Source organism: Eumetopias jubatus, unplaced genomic scaffold (genome assembly GCF_037043125.1).
Source record: "Eumetopias jubatus isolate StellerSeaLion01/CBP00866 unplaced genomic scaffold, mEumJub1_p1.0 scaffold_8, whole genome shotgun sequence".
NCBI lineage: Eukaryota > Metazoa > Chordata > Mammalia > Carnivora > Otariidae > Eumetopias > Eumetopias jubatus.
Genome location: NW_028274814.1, coordinates 43797237 through 43816181, shown reverse-complemented (window position 1 = coordinate 43816181; position 18945 = coordinate 43797237). Strand labels below are relative to the sequence as shown.

At 50.2% G+C, this 18945-nt stretch overlaps 1 protein-coding gene across 1 annotated transcript in view; it reads left to right on the top strand.

Moving 5' to 3' along the window:
* The window catches only part of ANO2 (anoctamin 2), a 344241-nt gene that overhangs the window by 89797 nt on the left and 235499 nt on the right, over positions 1-18945 (top strand). Inside the window, exons 8-10 of the mRNA XM_088025695.1 lie at positions 6855-6910; positions 8084-8125; positions 14877-14941. Coding sequence (XP_087881821.1) covers positions 6855-6910; positions 8084-8125; positions 14877-14941 — 163 coding nt within the window. The remainder of the gene's footprint in view (positions 1-6854; positions 6911-8083; positions 8126-14876; positions 14942-18945) is intronic.

Here is an 18945-nt window from a genome sequence, read left to right as displayed (position 1 = left end):
GCTTTGCTGAATCAGAATGTTCAGGGACAGGGCTCCAAGGGCTGCAGTTTTGACAAGCTATCCAGATGATTCTTAGGAAGTTTAAAGTTAGATAAAGATGACGATGGGCTGGCAGCCACCGGCTTCTTGACCTACTCACATCTGGGAATGGAATGGTGCAGTGTGCTCTGTCCTCTGGGGATTTGGCCATTGGTTTTCTGAAGTACCCAAAGATAACCAAGTCATCTCTGTGAAGAACTTAATTGTTGCTAGTACTTTTCTAACATTTGTCATATGGACATTTAGCATTCAGTCCCTTTTTGTCCTAGCCAGCAGTAGGGCCTCTTGGATTTTCTGTCTCCTTTCCCCTCCCCGCCCCCTTTGGTGGAAGGATGGGCAGGAGGAGAAAAGCAAGCATAAGAAGGCAAAGAAAGGGTTGCTGACCATCAAAAAGTATGGGTGGATTGGAGTTTGGGAATGGTCTAACTTTTTTTTAATTTATTTTTTTAAATGTTATTTTATTTTATTATGTTACGTTAGTCACCATACAGTACATCATTAGTTTTTGTTGTAGTGTTCCATGATTCATTGTTTTCATATAACACCCAGTGCTCCATGCAATATGTACCCTCCTTAATACCCATCACCGGGCTAACCCATCCCCCCACCCCCACCCCAAAACCCTCAGTTTGTTTCTCAGAGTCCATAGTCTCTCATGGTTCATCTCTCCCTCCGATTCCCCCCTTCATTTTTCCCTTCCTTCTCCTAATGTCCTCCATGCTATTCCTTATGATCCACAAATAAGTGAAACCATATGATAACTGACTTTCTCTGCTTGACTTATTTCACTTAGCATCATCTCCTCCAGTCCCATCCATGTTGATGTAAAAGTTGGGCATTCATCCTTTCTGATGGCTGGGTAATATTCCATTGTATATATGGACCACATCTTCTTTATCCATTCATCTGTTGAAGGGCATCTCGGCTCTTTCCACAGTCTGGCTATTGTGGACATTGCTGCTATGAACCTTGGGGTGCATGTGGCCCTTCTTTTCACTACATCTGTGTCTTTGGGGTAAATACCCAGTAGTGTAATTGCTGGGTCACAGGGTAGCTCTATTTTTAATTTTTTGAGGCACCTCCACACTGGTTTCCAAAGTGGCTGTACCAACTTGCATTCCCACCATCAGTGTAAGAGGGTTCCCCTTTCTCCACAACCTCTCCAACATTTGTTGTTTCTTGCCTTGTCAATTTTTGCCATTCTAATAGGTGTAAGGTGGTATCTCAGTGTGGTTTTGATTTGAATTTCCCTGATGGCTCATGATGATGAACATTTTTTCATGTGTCTGTTAGCCATTTGTATGTCTTCTTTGGAGAAGTGGCTGCTCATGTGTTCTGCCCATTTTTTGACTTGATTATTTGTTTTTTGGGTGTTGAGTTTGAGAAGTTCTTTATAGATCTTGGTTATCAGCCCTTTGTCTGTACTGTCATTTGCAAATATCTTCTCCCATTCTGTGGGTTGCCTCTTTGTTTTGTTGACTGTTTCCTTTGCTGTGCAGAAGCTTTTTATCTTGATGAAGTCCCAAAAGTTCATTTTTGCTTTTGTTTCACTTGCCTTTGGAGCTGTATCTTGAAAGAAGTTGCTGTGGCCGATGTCAAAGAGGTTACTGCCTATGTTCTCCTGTAGGATTTTGATGGGTTCCTGTCTCACATTGAGGTCTTTCATCCATTTTGAGTTTATCTTTGTGTATGGTGTTAGAGGGGATGGTCTAACTTTTATTTTTTTTATTTTTAATTTTTAAAGATTTTATTTATTTATTTGCGAGAGAATGAGAGAGAGAGAGCATGAGAGGGAAGAGGGTCAGAGGGAGAAGCAGACTCCCCGCTGAGCAGGGAGCCCAATGTGGGACTCAATCCCGGGACTCCAGGATCATGACCTGAGCCGAAGGCAGTCGCTTAACCAACTGAGCCACCCAGGTACCCGGGATGGTCTAACTTTTAATTGTGAGGGTTACCCATCCTTTCCCTCTTATTTACTCCTGGAAGTGAGGGATTATGGACTAATGCACACACAGTGTTCAGAGACCGGATATATTTGTGACTTTGGGTTCTGCATGGTGGTGGTAGCGTGTGAGCGATGTTGGCTCAGTGAAACTCAGCCTAGCTCCATGATGCCTACTTAATCAAAGTAATATAAGGTCAACTGTCAGGGCCCTGCAAATTCAACCTATCATGGAACGCCTTTCTAAGAATTGAAGCATAATTAACATTAACGTACAGTGTGATATTAGTTTCAGGTGTCCAACATCGTGATTCAGTAATTCTATACATTGACCAGTGCTCACCACCATAAGTACATACAATATTATTGCAATATCATTGACTATATGCCTTTAAAGTGCACTTCACTGTGGAGAGAAACCCAAGCCCCCTTGACCATGTCAGAGGGAGAGAGACACCTTTTCTACTTCTTTCATATGGAAGTTATTGCTGCCTTTTCATGGACAGAAAATTACCGATTGATGGAACTACATTTTCATAGACACTTTGGTGTCAGAGCATTTCAACAAATGTATGCTTTGGGTATCTCTCCTCCCCACTCAGGAGATGATGTCTTAATTATTTTGACCGAAGCCAGACCGGGTTGTGTGTTGTAAACATCTGGTTTATCATTCATCCAGCTGAACTGGTTTGTATTTTGTTAGAAGAAAAGGCTCAGGATTAAAGGCATTTAAGTAATTAGGCACATGTCAAGACAATTTGGTGATGGGTAAATATAGTCTCTGTTAAATGCACCGTCTGGGGCCTCTGGTTTAGATTTACGTCCGGCTGGAGCACGGGGATGAAAGCTGAATGCTGGGCAGACTGGGCCCTGTTCTGGGGGGAATCAAAACCAAATGGTTTTCAAGAGTTCACCACTCCTCTAAGTACCTGTCCCATGGGATAAAAGTTTCCTTTGAGTTTGGCCTGGAGGGAATCGAGCTGCAGTCCCTGTCACCCAGCAGCACTTGTAGATTTAATGAGGCTCTCTTTGGGAGGCTGACCATAAACTGTGCTTTGGTTGATCCTTTGTGTCCAGGAAACCAGAGATGACTTGGAAGCTAAATTTGAGGCCTCAGGTTTTGTGCTCTGAGTGTGTGTTTTCAGGGACAGGCCCTGGCGCCTGAGCCTACCCTGCTCTGTTCCTTGACCGTGACCCTCTGGATGCCAAGGGACCGTGTTGCTAGGCCTGGCTGGGTCAGGCTGTGTAGAGCTGTGGTTGGTGCTGGGCAGAGGAGAAGCATAAGCCTTTTTCCTTTAGGGATTATAGTTCTAAGAGCAAGAGGTATGAAGAACCTAGTGACTTAAAGGGCCTGTAGGGATCAGTGAGATGGTCCTCAGTGAGCTGTGCTGTGTTTGAGCCCAGGCCCTGCTTCTCTTTGTGGGGGGAGGAAAAGGACAATATCCTCTGTGCTTTCTCCTTCTTCCTGGCTCCCCTTCTGGGGGCAGTAGGATAGAGGTTGGGTCTGTCTCGCTCTCTCTCCCTGGGTCTAGAGCAGAGAGGAAAGACTAGATGTGATCCTGAAGAAGAAAGCTTTGCCATTATGGCCAGATGGATGGGGCACGATGGAACCAATTAGCTCATTTTTGCTGAAAAAGAAAAGAAAAAATTCAGAATTTCAGTTTTCAAAGCAGAGACGCTTTAAAAACAAAAACCGTTTGATTGTTTTCGTCTTCTTTCAAACTGATTTCCATGCTTGTTTGGGGGTATTGGTTTCTGAAGTCTGTGGGTGACCCAAGAGGCCAAAGCAATTCCCATTCTTGGGTGAAGTTGTGGATGAATAGTTATTTTCAACTTGCCTCCCCCTTCCCGGTTCCTCCTCCTTTTATGTGCTGTTCCCTCCCTCTACAGCAGCTGCTGATTGGGATCACCCATATGATGCCAGATGGAAAAGAGGAGGTACACAACCCTGGAGGACAGATGCACATTCCCTTAGAGCATTTTGGGGCTCTGTTTTTCTGGGTTGGGATAACTCAGGTTTGAGGACCTGAATTGTATTGGCCCCAAGACAAAGAACCACTTGTTGGGCTTCTTCTCTAGGAAACAGACGAATCAACCAGAGTTTAAAGGTTATTCATCAGCAGAGGTTGCCATAGAAAATTGGAGGAGTGAGGAAGACGGGTGCCTGTGATAAATGGGAAGAGATACTGCAATAAGTTTAGCCATGGGGCTGGTTGCTCTCATCAGCCATTATCTCTTCTGTGTTCCCAGCAGTGAACTAGGTGCCATGAGAGATACAGGTGAGGCGGAGGGGGGAATGTATACCTTGTGAGCCTTCAGAGAACACACACAACAGTGGCCAGATGACATCCTACAAGGGAAGTGAGCTGTTTTAGGCACGTGGTACGCAGGAAGCTTTATTTGAGATGGGAGGTAGGGTACACAGCTTTAGACCTCCAGTGATTTGAGATCCTTCTGAGGATTTGGCAGCAGGACCCATGAATTCAGGTTGTCAGCTTATTGCTGTCAGACACTTGGCTACTGTGCTCAGCGCCCAGCAAAGCCGAGAATTCCACACCTGTTTAACTTTCTCCATGCAGTTTGGGAACTGTCTTTAGGGTACACGCTGCTGCTGTGGCTACCATGGGTGTGAGTGCAGGGATTGGGGGGGTGGGTAGTGCACAGGGTGCGGTCTAGTTTAGAGCTTGCCCCGCCTGTGATGCTTCAGCCTCAATCTGCATCGACAGCCCTTTTGTAGCTTCGAGCCACCACCACCCCCTCTCCTGACTCAGGACTCCTCCCTTTGATTACTGTAGGGTGGCTTCGCATTGCTGTGGTTATGGCTCTTGAACTGATTAATGATGCTTAAAGTGAAATTGTAGTCTTGTGAGTAAGATCTGCAGCTCGTTCAGCCCCCGGGCACCCTTCCCCCATCCACACTCCCTTTACCTACCCTCTGCTCCCCCCACCCCCCAAAGTTATTTCAGATGGTTTATGTTCATGCTAAGGAGGAAACTTAAAATCAGGAAAGGACCGGCCCCTTGGTGATGCTGCCGCTCTCAGATCACTGGAAGAGTGGTCACTTCTGAGAACGCCCCCTGCAGTCTCCCGAGGGCCTCTGCTTCCACATGGGGCCCATAGCTGGTCTTCCTGGCATCCTGTGCCCTAGAAACGAGGCAAAGAGGGGCAGGGTTTGAGGAAGAGGAGGCCGTTGAGGAGAGAGGATTGTTTGAGAGCCTCTGTGGTCTCTGAGTATGTGGGTGGGGTATCGCTTGGGAAGGGAGGTGGAAAATGTTGTCTAGATTTGTTAACCATCATTGTTGTTTATCCAGAGCCATGCAAATGCAGATTACTTAGCATTAGTACATGATACATGTTTCCCTCTAAAACCAATTTTCTTTCTTCTCATCTCATGACTGTCTACAGTCTCTCTGGAAAGAATGGCTCAGGGTAGAAAGCGTGTTTGAGACAAGGGAAATCACCGTGTTCCAGAGCTCACCCCTTCTCCTCCCTCTTCATGATTACATGTGCATCCTTGCATGGTAGGGTCCTCGGTACTGGGGGTTGGCGGGATATAATGTCTCCCATATGGGAGCCAGTGACCCAGGACAGACTATCCTGAGTTAGAACATACAGACCATTTTATAGTCTCTGAATAAAACTGTGAATGAAATGAGTACACAACACTGCCTCTGTGCTGGGCAGAAAGTTCTCTGTTGTGACTATACTGGAGTTACAGGGACAGAGTCATTTACTCATTTAGCATATATTTAGTAGGGTCTGCTATGTGCACGTGGTATGAAATACTGTTGGGATTAAAACATCAATCTCTTGTGTGGTTTTCAAACTTTGTGGCCTCAAGAACCCTTTGCACTTTTATTTTTCTTTAAGATTTTATTTATTTATTTGACATAGACAGACACAGCGAGAGAGGGGACACAAGCAGGGGGAGTGGGAGAGGGAGAAGCAGGCTTCCCGCCGAGCAGGGAGCCCGAGGTGGGGCTCGATCCCAGGACCCCGGGATCACGACCTGAGCCAAAGGCAGACGCTCAATGACTGAGCCACCCAGACACCCCCACTTTGCACTTTTAAAAATTTTTTAGATTTTGTTTAGGTGGGTTATCTCAGTCAATATTTATTGTATTAGAAGTTAACACTAAGAAAAATTTTAAAGCACAAGGATACACAAGCACACATTCCATTAACTGTCAGGGGGATGATGCCATCCTGTTCACAAAACCCCACTCTGTACTCATGAGAGAATAGGAGGGAAGAAGCAAATAATGTCCTAGTGCTATATTATAAAATTGGTTTTGACCTTGTGAACCTCCTGAAGGGGTCTTGGGGATGCCCAGGGTTCCCCAGACCACATTTTGAGAACCACTGCCTTGGGGCATGCTAGCACAGGGAGCTAATGGTCTAGGCAGACCAGCCATGGGCAGGGATAAACACTGCTCTGGGAAGGAACAGGGACCAGAGATGAGTTCCAGTGCTGTGCCGTGGGATGCTCTGACATATAACCTTATTGATCCTAATGATAATAACCTGTAGAGTCATTCCTGTACTGTCACTGAACACAGGTAGTGTCACCTGATGGCCGTGGTGGTGGCAGTGACAGAGAGTCTGCAGTGTTCTGGGGGGGATGAGGACGGGGGGCACGTGAGGTTTGAGAGAGCCCATTTGATCCTGGAACATAACTTTGTATGTGGGAAGCACAAATATTCTCGTGCTAAGAACTAAAGCTCCACAGAAACTTCTAGATTGGGGGTGACGGAGGAGCACGCAGCGAACCTCAGCTGGGAGGTGGTGGGGGGTAACGTTTCCTGACAGACAGAGGTTAAGTCGAGAAACCCCTGGGCTACAGTTACCTTTTCCATCTCCCCTTCTTCCACAGGCATTAACTCTCTGATAGCAAACAATATCTACGAGGCTGCCTACCCTCTTCATGACGTGAGTATCGTTTCCACTGCGCGCTCCGCGCGGTCTTCAAATGGTTGCGCACCACAGGTGACACAGCAGAATGCACGCGGGCGGGGCAGGAGGGGGTCACGCCGCTCGCTCACATACCTGGGCTGACCGTGGCCCCCTCAGGGCCGACGGGAATCTCCTCAGAGACAACTGTCTCTCCGGGCATTGCCCCCATGGCCAGCTGGTTTGGGTGCGAGCATTCCCCATGCTCCCCGCGGCGGTTTTGGGAGGTGGTGTGAGAAGGCAGACGGGGCACATGCGAGTGTTTGAAGGGAGCAGGCGGTGGTGAAGGTGGGTGGGTGGCGGTGGAAGGAGGCTCGAAGACCCAGGTGTGGTCAGACCCCGAAACGACCTTTTGTGATGGTGATCTTTTGTACGTGATCGTTTTGTGTGGGTGTGAAATCCCTCATCCTTAATAGGCAAGTACATAGTATCAGGTCTCTTTCTTAAAATAGATTTGAACAGATTTGAAGCAAATCTCTCAGAATTCCTTATACTCTTGTTTGGTTAAGCAGAGAAAACAAGACGGACTGTAAGTAAAGCTTTCCCTGATGGGGGGTCGTGTTAGAAACAGGGCAGCGACATTCTTCAAGACGCTTCATGAAGAACTTAACTGGCCCATGAATGAAATGCCCTCTCTCGGTGGCATTGCTCCCTGGCTGGTCACTTCCTTCGTGTGTGTCACACGGTTATGCCAGATGAGGCTGCGGAGCGCGGGGCTCCCTGAGGGCCGGAAGGAATTTCCAGATGACCGTCTCTGCCCACCGATAGCTTTGCTGTGGGCCTACATGATGTTAGGTGCTGCCACTTGTGGACAGTGGACGGGTGGCAGGGGGAGTGTGCTGTGGCCCAGGGTGACTCCAGACAGTATGCTGGGCACGCGCTCCACCATTGCCTTTGCTCTGAGGAGGCGCAGGCTGATCGCGGACGCATCGGAGGGGAGCCTCTTTGTGTGCGAAGCTGTCCACAGGAAACACTGCAAGTGTTGCTGCCTCACAACACGGAATATTGGCTCCTTACCAGGGCGTGCTTTTGACTTTCCTCAAAAGGGGAATGAGAGAAAGGGAGGACGCCAGAGAATAGAAAAGAAACTCCTTTCTCTGGTTTTGATAATTCCCTTGGCTTTAGGCAGCAGCCCTCCTTTCTCTCTTACAGGGTGAATACGACAGCGCAGGGGATGACACGAATGACAGGAAGGTAAGCCGGCCCTGGGCCGCACGCAGCGCTGGGGCGCGGGGAGCTGTGGGTGGGTGTGGAACTAGCCCCGCATGTCCTGAAAGTTCTGTTTACCCGCTTAAGTATTTTTCAGCAGTTCTTCCACAGCTCCCTGCCCTCCAGGGGTTGGAACTGTGGGGGCCATTTCTGGTCATCGACATGACAGCATGTGTCGGGGGGTGCTACGGGCATTTAGCGCCTGGAGGGCCAGCAGTACTCACCATCCTGAGGTCCATCCCGCAGTCCCACCCCCGATGACCGGGGGGCCTCAACTGAGAAACACTGAGAGTCCAAATTCCGTCATTTCTAGGTGGGGAGACTGAGACCCAGAAAGAGTGAGTGCCTTGCCCACGGTGACACTGCCACAGTGAACAGAGTGGAGGCTTGGAACACCTCTGACTCCCAGAGCCAGTGTCCCTGTTAAAAATGTATTATTATCCATGCCATGGTGGCTTTTTGCAGGGGTGGGGGTCATCTTTAACTTATTCTTCTTACCCTTGAGGCAGACAAGTGGGGGATAGCCATTCCCAAATTAGAGCTGAGAAATCTGAGGGAGAGGGAGGCTCAGTTGTGCCGTGTGCTTCAGGCAGCTGGGAATCAGAGGTTACAGTTAGGGGAGGGAAAACGTCCCTTTGGAAGGACCCCTCCTGTGCCAATCGCAGCGCCTGCCCGTGCCGCTCTCTCCCGGCCCTTCACCCAGATCCCAGTTCTTCTGCATGGGTGCACCACCTTTCCCTGCCATGACATGGCACTCTAAGGATCACCCGCCTCTTTAGTGGGGACTGCCCCATCTGGCTGTCAACCCCTCATGCCATCCTTCCACCCACTTCCCCCAGCCATCAGCAACTCTGGCGAGCAGAGGAGGGAGGGCAGGGGCGGGAGGGCTGAGGAATTGAAGCCCAAGGAGTTCCCCCCCGCCCGCCCTAGCTCTGTTGTCTGGAAAATTATTCATCCCCCAAGTTGCCTTTTGAGAAGCCTTCTTTTTATCCTGCCTATTAGTCCCTGTTATGAAGTGTTAAGTATTAAAAACATAAAAGGTCTTTTACTGCTGTGATTGCTTACACATGTCCCCTCTCTGCCTGCCCAGGGAATCTGCTGTAGTATTGCCATGTCTTAACCTCATCTGTTTTCTATCTGATGCTAATAGCCTCGGTGTTTAATTTCCTGAAAAGTCCCGGATCAGAGTTAAAGGAAAAGGAGGAAGCATTTCTCCTCCCATCTCACCTAGCTCACCCCAACTGTTTTCTGTCCTCCCACTCTCTCATTTCATGTTCCTCCCCTTTAAAGAGTGATCGCCACCACTGCCCACCTAAGAATCCTCCTGCTGAGTGGGTGGTGACCCAGCCCGGCAAGGTAGAGCACTTTACAGGAACATTCCAGAGACCAGGAACACACAGTACCTCCTGGGAGAAATCAACCAGACCTCTGTCATCTGCACGGAGGCAGAGGGAAGCAAACTGGAGACCATCTGAAATATATGTTTGTCTTCGGAATGATGTTGTGTTATTATTAACAACACAATCTTGTAACAAAAATTTTTCCTTTCAGGAAATGTTTTGAGTAGGCCAATAGAATTATTCCCACTGCACAGCAGAACTGGCAGAATGGGTAGAAGCTGGGAGGTAGGGAGAGACCAGCTCGGATGGAGCTGCACCTTGGTGGATGTTTCCCAAAGTTGATGTCAAAAGGCAGACAGCTATCTTTGAAAGACAGGAGGCCCCTTTCTTGTGGCTTTGCCTTGAGTTTGCTGGCCAGTCCTTATTTTCCTCTGCCAGGGTCATGGTTAGGGAACTAGGCTTTGCTGGGATGGGGGTAAGATATCATCCATGAGAGAGGAAAAGGGTTTTTTTTTTTTTTTTTTCCTGTCCATTTGGGTTGGAAAACTGATTCCCAACAAGGTGAGGAGATGGTTCCAATCGCTGTAAATGATTATCAAGTCAGGACGAAAACCCTGGTGTCCAAAAGCCAGGCAGCCCTGGATAGTCAGGTACTCAGCATCTTGTGTATGGCAAGGGGAATTCTCAGCACCGTGCTGGCTTTGTTCCTGCAGTTTCAGTGGTATATGGGTGGGGCCCAAAAGGATCCTCAAGAAGAAAGAGTCCAAACCTCTGAATACATGCAGCATATTGATTCGTTTTAATTGCATTATAATAGTCTAGTGTTCTTGGAGAGGGCTGCAAGAAGGATTTTGGTTGGGTGCCAGGGAGAATCCTTGCATCTGTTGCTGGAGGGCGTGGAGAAGGGTTGGGAGCTGCAGTGGGATCCCCCCTTCTGGGGCCCTGTAGAGGTGACTTGCAAGGGCATCCCAAGCCGCCCATCCTGCCCGTACCTGGGTGTCCTCCTTTACTCTTCCCTGCAATTTGTGCCTGTTCCCCTGATCTCCCTGAGGCCCAGGCTCCTCACGGGCAGATCCCAGGAAAGCCCTGAGGCCCTGAGAACACTCTTCTTTCCTTCCAGCTTGCCTAGTGCAGTTGGGCAGCCTCAGTGACTCAGCTCTAGCTAGGGGCTGGAAGTCTCTCTCTCCCCATTCCTGGATAGTAATTAACAAGATGCACCCTGCCTCTGGAGAACAGGGCTTTCCCACCTTTCTAGAAAGCAGGGCAGCACGAAGAGGGAGCAACGCGGGTGTGGATGGGTTTTTTCATTGCTGCCAGTGGCCACTTAATTCCACGTTAGCCAGACCTGCCTGGTTTTCTCAAGCTTCCCAGGGAAGTGACCATAAGCATCTTCGGAGGGCTGCCCAAGCCCCGCCAGCTCCCTGCAGCTTCCTCACCCACGGACAGGGGAGCCTAAGGCACATCATTGGACTGCGATTCTCTTTAGCAGTTTTTAAACCCTGGGTCTTGGATTTTGCAGCTTTTGCAGATGATTGTCTTCTCTAGTGGACGGTTAGAAAGTGTCCCCACGAAAAGGTGTGTGAAGAGAGTCACTTCTGTTTTTCTGACCAGAAAGGTACTTTGGTCCTGGGTTTCACTTGAGGATTGATTTTCCCCTCCCACACTCATTTTGCTAATAGAGGAGGCCTAGAGAGTTGAAGTGACTTGCCAACAGTTCAAACAGGTCACTGCAGGATCTGGGAGTAGGAGTCCCTTCTCTCCCATTCAGTTTGCCCTGTCCCGTCACCAGCTTTCAGTTGGCTGCATTGCCATCTTTCTTCCTGTTAGGTCTCACTCTCTGAGGAGCCTGAGGCCTTCGAGAGAGCCGGGAGTCTCAAACATCTTGCCATTCTCTGGCATTGCAAATGGTTTTAACAGTTGGGTTCTTTTATGGTTTCATGAAATACTTAAATCCACTGACCCACTGTCAAATGTGACCCCCAGGGAGCCGACTGGCTGCTTGAATGTCCTGATCCATCAGGCAGGGTCGTCCCTGTGGATCGTGGCTTCCTGCCGTAGAGGTTTGGGGTCAGGCTGACATGTCTGGAATTATATCCAGGGCCTCTGATATAAGGCACTGTCCACTGAGAGGGAGCTTCAGACCTTCCCTAATCTATTCACAGGCTTGGCCAGTCATGAAGAGGACATTGGTGTAGCTCTGAGGGGGAAGGTGGATTTGCTAAAAGCTGCATTGGAAGGATCTAGATACCGCCCATTTAAAGAGATTGTTACAGGATACTGTGGATGTCTTCCTGCACTTTACTCCACCATACTAATCCCCATGGGGCAGAGACTCCAGAGCATGCCTCCTTCCACCCTGACTGCTAGTCTGTTCTGGGACCCGGCAGCATGACCCGCTTGTCTCTGAGTATGTGTGAGTGAACATTTGTAGAGATGGGGAAGGGTCTACAGTGCTCCCCACCCTTGCAGGGAGGCATGAGCCGGCCTGGGCGGAACCACGTGGGCATCTGGCCCTAACTGCCGTGTTGCTCCCAGGTTTGGTGCTCCCTTGCAGGGGCATCCTGGCTGCACTGAGCTCACACAGCTCTCTTGGCTCATCCTCATCCGTATCCACAAACTGAATCCAGCTTTGTGCTCAGAGGGCACTACCCCGAGGAAGGGACCTCCAGAGGTTTCTTACGGCACTTTCAGGATCCCAGCAGGGGTGAGGCTGGTGAGCGTGGCTCTCAGTTTGGGGCGGAGCCAACTGTGCCATCCTGGTTCTTGGAGCACATTTAGTTTTTCCCTGCAGGGCCGTGGCAGATGGCTGTTCTCAGCCTCGGGTTTTGGCTTGACACGTGACTCGGAGAGGCATCCGCCCTGGGGGTCAGAGCCTGGGAGGCAGGCGGTGCCGACCCACAGCCCTCAGGGGAGTCCTTGCCCCGTACCTCCTGATGCATGCTGGCTTCCCTTAGCGCCACAAATGATGTCACTGTGACAGCCAGGGGCTGGTGAGTGCAGGGATGGCACTAGTGGAGGGAATAAAGACCCAGGGCAGTAGAAGCACCTGAGGTGAAGGGGAGGAGGAGGTCTAATGAGAACAGTAAGATTTGGTTAGGGGCCACCTGCCTGGAAGGAGCGGCATCTGAACTCGCGGACTCGCATCCTCCTCTGCCAGTCAGGCTCGGAGTAACCCCTTTGTCTGTGCCTGGGTTTCCTGCTTTGCAGGTGGTGCTAACGGTGGTGGCAGTTTGCTCTGTCAGGGTCCGTGCGGTTTCGGGTTCTGTTTCGCCATTGTTGGGAGAGACTATGACCATAAAAGTCTAAATCCGTTAAGGTGGAATGCCAGTTCTCATGTCAGTTTATGAAAAAACTGTGTCTTTAAAGGGTCTTAGGTGAAAAGGGTGGCCTCCTGCTGTTCAACTGGATATCCAAAATACCTAGTTAGGGCAGGTTCTCCTGGACAGAATTCCTCGCGAATTCTATGTGATGTGTAAGGAGAATAGAGAACATAACAAGATAGCCAGTGTCTGGCAAACTTGTCAAGTCTAGACATATAATTTGACTACATGCTAATATCTCTTCAGCGTGGATATCTAGAGGATGTCTAATTACTTCATTTACTTGCAGATAATCTGTGAAGCTGGCCGGCCAAGTGTTTGAAACTGAAATGCAGTTTGCCCCAGGAGTGACAACACCTAGGTTTTGTCCACATGCTATCGCTCTGCTAAAATTGCTGTTCAGACATCACAAAATGGCACGCCTTGATGTGGGTGCATCATTTCCTCCCTCAGTGTTCCACTAAGGTGTTGCCCTCACACTGCCACGGAAACCACTCTTGTCAAGGTCATGAGTGACCTTAAAGTCACCGAATCTGGAGGTCACTTCTCCATTCTCACCTGACCTGACCCATGAGCAGTGTTTGCCACAGCTGGGCAGTTTCTTCTTTTTGAAACCAATTGTCCCTTAGCTTCGGGGACACCACACATTTCTAGCCCTCTCCATCGCTCCCTGCTCTTCTACCTCCTTTGCTGCTCATCATCTCCTTGGTCTCTGAAGGTCACCGCACCAGGGCCCCACTGGCACACCTCTTCTTTACCTACTTCCTCTCCCTCGGTGGTTGCATCCAGAGCTTAATGACCTTATAAATCATCTCCTGTTAGACACCTCCCAAATTCACATCTTCTTTGTAAATTTAGGAGGTGGACGCTCCTTTGAAATCCGGACGCCAGTAGCCCCACGGGGATGCCTCCAGGGCACCTCAGATTAGTGCATCCCAAAGTGAACTCCTGGTTCTGTCCTTGCCCACCTGCTCTTCCACGGCACATAGAGTCACCATTTACTGAGCGCCTCAGGACAGGTTCTCCATCCTACCCCACATCCAATCCAACACCAAATCCTACGCGACCTTTAAAACATAAGTGGAACCACCCACTTCTCCTTACTCCCCCCACCGCCTCCGTGGTGAAGGCCGCCTCCATCTGCCCTGGACCGCTACAGAGACCCCTGCTCCTGTGCTAGCCCTCCGTCTCTTCCCCACACGGGGGCTGGCGTGAGCAATCTGCAGTCCATCCGGATCATCTCCCCCTGGCTTCCTTCAGAATGCAAAGATTTTAGCGTGGCCTGCAAGCCTCCAAGTGATCTGCCACCTCAGTACCTTCTGATGTTATCTCCGATTATTCACCTCATGCTCATGCTGCCCCAGCCACACGGCTTCCCTGTTTTCCCCAGGACATACCACATGCACTTTCCTCAGGGCATTTGCACAGGAAGAGTGTTCTTCTGCCGGGTGCACTCCCTCCCTTCCTTCAGGTCTCAGCGCAGATGTCACCTCAGAGAGGCCTTCCCTTGCCATCTGTCTGAAATAGCACCCTCCCCCACTCCCCTGTCCTTCGTGTTCTACTGCCTTGCCTTGATTTAGCTTTCCACATGACATTTATAAATCTTGGATGTTGACGTGTTTCTGTCTCCACACATCAGGGCGTAAGCTCTATGGCAGCAATGACTTTGGTTTACAGCTGTGTCTAGCATCTGACACATAGTAGATGCTCAGTAAACACTTGTTTAATGAGTGAATGAAGGGACACCAGGCTCATTTTGCTGGACTAAGCAAAGCAAGGGAGTGAAGAAGGTGGGGTTATGATTGCCAGGTGCAGTAGGCACTGGCCTGGAGTGTGATGAAGGTCATCACCTTTATTACGTGGGGAAGGGAAGTCAGCCTCTATAGCCTCCCATCTTTGGAAACCTTCCTTGTGGATGTCTTGTATGAATTTTCCTAGAAGCTGGGCTTTGGGGATTCCGTTCTGACTTACTAGGGTAGTTGTGGGGGATACAATTCTGACTTGCTAAGGTGAACAAAACAAAAGGTGAATGGTTGCCCCCTCCACCCCTAATCTGTTTCCCCTCTTCTTTTTTAGCTGCTGTATCAAGAATGGGCACGCTATGGAGTGTTTTATAAGTTTCAACCTATCGACCTCATCAGGTAAGACATGAGCGGCACTCTTGGGAGGGCCCTAGAGCTGCAGATTCTGAAAGATACCCATCAACCCTCTTAACCCCTGGCAGTCTGTTGGCCAAGCAGAGGGACCTGCTTTTCTGAGCTATGATTGTCCTGCTCTATTCTGATGCATGGGGAAGCAGCTCAGGGACAGGGAGGGGGATGGGGTCCGTGTGGGGCAGCAGATAGTGTAATGGATACACCATGACTTCCGTCTTGAGGTCTTCAGCACTATGGTCTCTCTTTCCCTGCCTGCTCTACTGTGTGGTGTGTGTGTGTGTGTGTGTGTGTGTGTGTGTGTGTGTGTGTGTGTGTGTGTGAATGCAGTTATCACTCATCTATTGTCCCTTCAGATTTGTCCTGGAGAAGGATGGGGTAAAGCAGATCCTTACGTTCTGCCAAAGTAGCCACGGTGTTGACCAAGAGAAGGGAACACCTGGCAAATCGCATGAGGAATAAGCTGGCTGGTCTGAGAGGGCATGTCAACTTTTTATGGCAGGAAGGGAGAAGAGACAGGGTCTTGGAATCTCTCCCTTCAGTGGTGCCCCTCAAATGATGTCCTGGTACCTTGGGAGTTTCCCTAGCTTCTACCGAACACTGGTGAAAGTCCTTTGAGAGAACTTACTAGAATGCTGTAGGTCTGACTAGCCTAAAGTGGGTTGAGGGCTCTAGCAGCTCAGTGGGTTTGTTGAGCCCAGCTTTTTACCCAGCTGGAAAGTTGGGAGGCGACACTGTGAGGTGGGAAAGCACTGGGCTGAGAGTGGAGACGGGGCCCACCTCTATGGGCTGTTGCTTCTTCGGGCAAGCCACGTTCTCTCTGTGGTCTTCAGGATCCTGGTTATCATAAATTGGGAAAAGAAAATGGGAGGCTGAACTGAGGGATCTGGGAGGAAATTTGGTAGCACATACTCGTTTGGGGAAGATGGGGACTTTGGGCCCCATGACTGACATAATGGCCTCACTGCCACACAGTCACTTGTGGCTCTTCGAATGAGCTAATTAGTCAGCCGGTAAACACAGAGAGTGTCCCTGGCTAATTGCCCGGGGCTGGGACTGTGAGAGGGGCAGCTGCCAGAAGGATTGTATCCAGGGGGAGGAACTCCAGCTTCTTCTTGGAAGAAGAGAGCAGCCTGGGGGCTGCGGTTTGGGTAGGTTCGCCACCCACACAGAGATATGAGGGCCCTCCCAGGGAACTGGGAGCTTGGTTGGACATCTCTTGACAGCAGGTGTTTGTTCCAGCTGAAGACCATTAACTGTAGTGCTGGGGTCGTGGAGCAGGGCCACGGGGTGCCTGTGGCTGAGGCTTCCTCACCCCGCGCCTCCCATTCCCAGGCTGCCTTGTATGGAGCATGGGCCACCTAGACTGTTCTCTGGGCCACACCAAGGCTGTTTCCTCCATGCTTGGGGGGCTTTGATCTTTCTCTCTGCATCCCAAGTGGCCTCCCACTCTGTCGCCTGTTTTCTCCAACTACTCGTTCGTTTTTATTAAAAATATTAAAAAATAAGAATTCTCCCTACCAGAGAGCTTTGTCTTTTCCCCAGAGGCTTTAGGTGACTGGCCACCAGCTAAGTGGGAAATGGCTCCATTGTGCACTCAGTTTTGGCCACCAAAGCAGCCTCACCTGCAGGGGAAGAATTGCCTTTGGAGCAGAGCCCCGCTCTGGGGCCCAGTGGTTCCTGAGGACACAGAGCTCAAATCTGTCTAGACGGGGCATGGTGTGCTGCAGAGTTGGAGGCTGTCCACTGCTCCGCACACATCAGATGGCTCAGGGAGCTCCCACAGCCCCTGGGCGAGGCCAGCGGCTTGGCTGGTTTGGCTGGGAGGGAGGAAGGCTGGAGCCTCAGGCCTCTCTTGGAGGCTGGCTGGAGGGGAAGGGAAGGGGACACTGGGTAGTGTGTATGTGGGGGCCCTGGGGGGCTGTTGTCTACCCAGTGGTATAAGAAACTCTCTGACCTCAAGGAGCTGCTGGAAGGAGAAAGTGACAGTAGTGGGAAGAGAGGGAAGGGCCAGAGAATGAGGGGCAAGCAGAGTAATAGGCGGGTAAGCAGAGACAGGTAAGCAGGAGCAGGTTGCTGGAGGGTTCATGAAGAGAAAAGAGGGTGCAGGGTGTGGGGAATGGCTACCCACACTCAGCAGGTGCCACCTGAAACTCACGTTACATTGCCCTCCAAATGGCCCAGCTCACTCTGATTCTGTCAAAGCCACCTCTTTCCTCCTCTGTGTCGGCTGCCCTTTTTCTCACTTCCCACTGTCCCCTCTGGCACCAGGTCCTGTGGGTGCTTTTCAGTGCCCTTTCTCTCCGGCTGCTTCTCCAACTTTCCTGCCACCACCTGTCGGGACCCACCTGGCCTGCAGAGCCCCCCCCTCCCCCCACCTGTGGCTGCCTGCCCTGACCGTCACTGGCCCCCACACTGTCAGTGCTGTTCCATCGCTACTTGCTAATGTGAGGTGTACCCTCTTTGTGCCTCGCGTAGAAATTTTACCCATATGTCGGTACTGAAAAAGATTGGCAGAAGCAGGGGAATCTTATATAAGTTAGGAATGATAATTTATACAAAGCTTACAAGAGGTATTCCTACCTATTTCCTTGGACACTCAGCTCCTTATTTTCAGCATGGAGCTTCTGGTCCTCCTGTGGATCCCCAGTGCTCCTCCCTTATGCCAGCCATTTGGAACATTCTAAAGCATTGAGCAGTTGAGAACTCAGTGGGGGTAGAACTGTTTGCATTTTGAAAGCCCCAAGACTGTCTTTCCCCTTCCATAGGCCTTCAAGCCTACACTGGCAGTTTGGGGTTTGAGGCTCCTTTCTCAGGTGTTGAAAGTGGACAGAGGGGAGGCAAGATACCCTTCTCTGCACCCCTCACCCCTGTCTCCTGCTGCTGCACCTTCATTCATGCCCAGCAGGCTGCACTGTGAGACTGCTGATGGGTGTCTCCCAGCCCAACAGGGCTCTCCAACCCTGGATGATAGCTTTGCTCTAGAAAGCTCGGGTGGGGCCTGTAGGCCTGAGCTGACTGTAAGTGTGTGTGTGTGTGTGTGTGTGTGTGTGTGTGTGTGTGTGTGTGTGTATAAGTGTTGCCTGGAAAGTTCCCCAGGGATGCATCCAGCAGGGACGCCACTCACAGTAGCTCTCTCTGGGAACTTGACGCCAGCAGTGCTTGTGCCCTGGCAGAAACACAGCTTGTGACTAAGACAATGGCTGAAATGATGCCTTTGCTGGAAGGAAATGACTCTTCTGGTCCCTTAGGAGCCATAAGAGGGTCCTCGCAGCCAGAAAAGTAGATTTTTGTCTGCACTGCTCTGGGTTAACTCCCCAACATCCCAGGAGGGAAACAGCCTTTATTGTCTGGGGAGCCTGGGGGCCTTTTGGATTTGTACAGGTGTGATCCACTATTAGTCAGGGCCATGACTTGTCTTTTCACTAAAATTAATGTCTGCTCACAGGCTGATTTTCTTAGCTGGAAGGTTTTGATATGGATGAGACAAAGCAATAAGCTTTAAGCTGAGTCTGACTGAGCTCCTAACTATATTGAAACTGATCTACAAAAATTTTATTTTCAGCCCTGGCCACTGCCTGCGTAGGATGGTGTGAGGAAAAGAGGGGTCCAGAAGTCTCCTAAGCTTAGCACGATGGCAGCCCATTGGCTCTGGGGAATTCACCAAGGGGATGATGCACAGGCAGCCTAGCATTCGCTGTACGGAATCAGGGTTACGGTCTGGAGAGGAGTGATTGATTGGCTGTCCCTCATTCCCACTTCTCTCAGGAATGCCCACTTTGCGAGTGAGGCTCCCTAAAAATCAGGCCCTGGACACGAAATCCATCCATGTGGCAGCTCCGGGATTCTCTTAGCAATGTCCTGGCTTGAAACCTTCAGATACGAACACTTCCACAGTGACTCGAGAGTGATTTCTACGGGGTCGTACCACCTCAGGAGCCTTTGGGCCTCATCTGTGGTGAGACACGCAGCCCTGTGCCCTGACTTGCTAC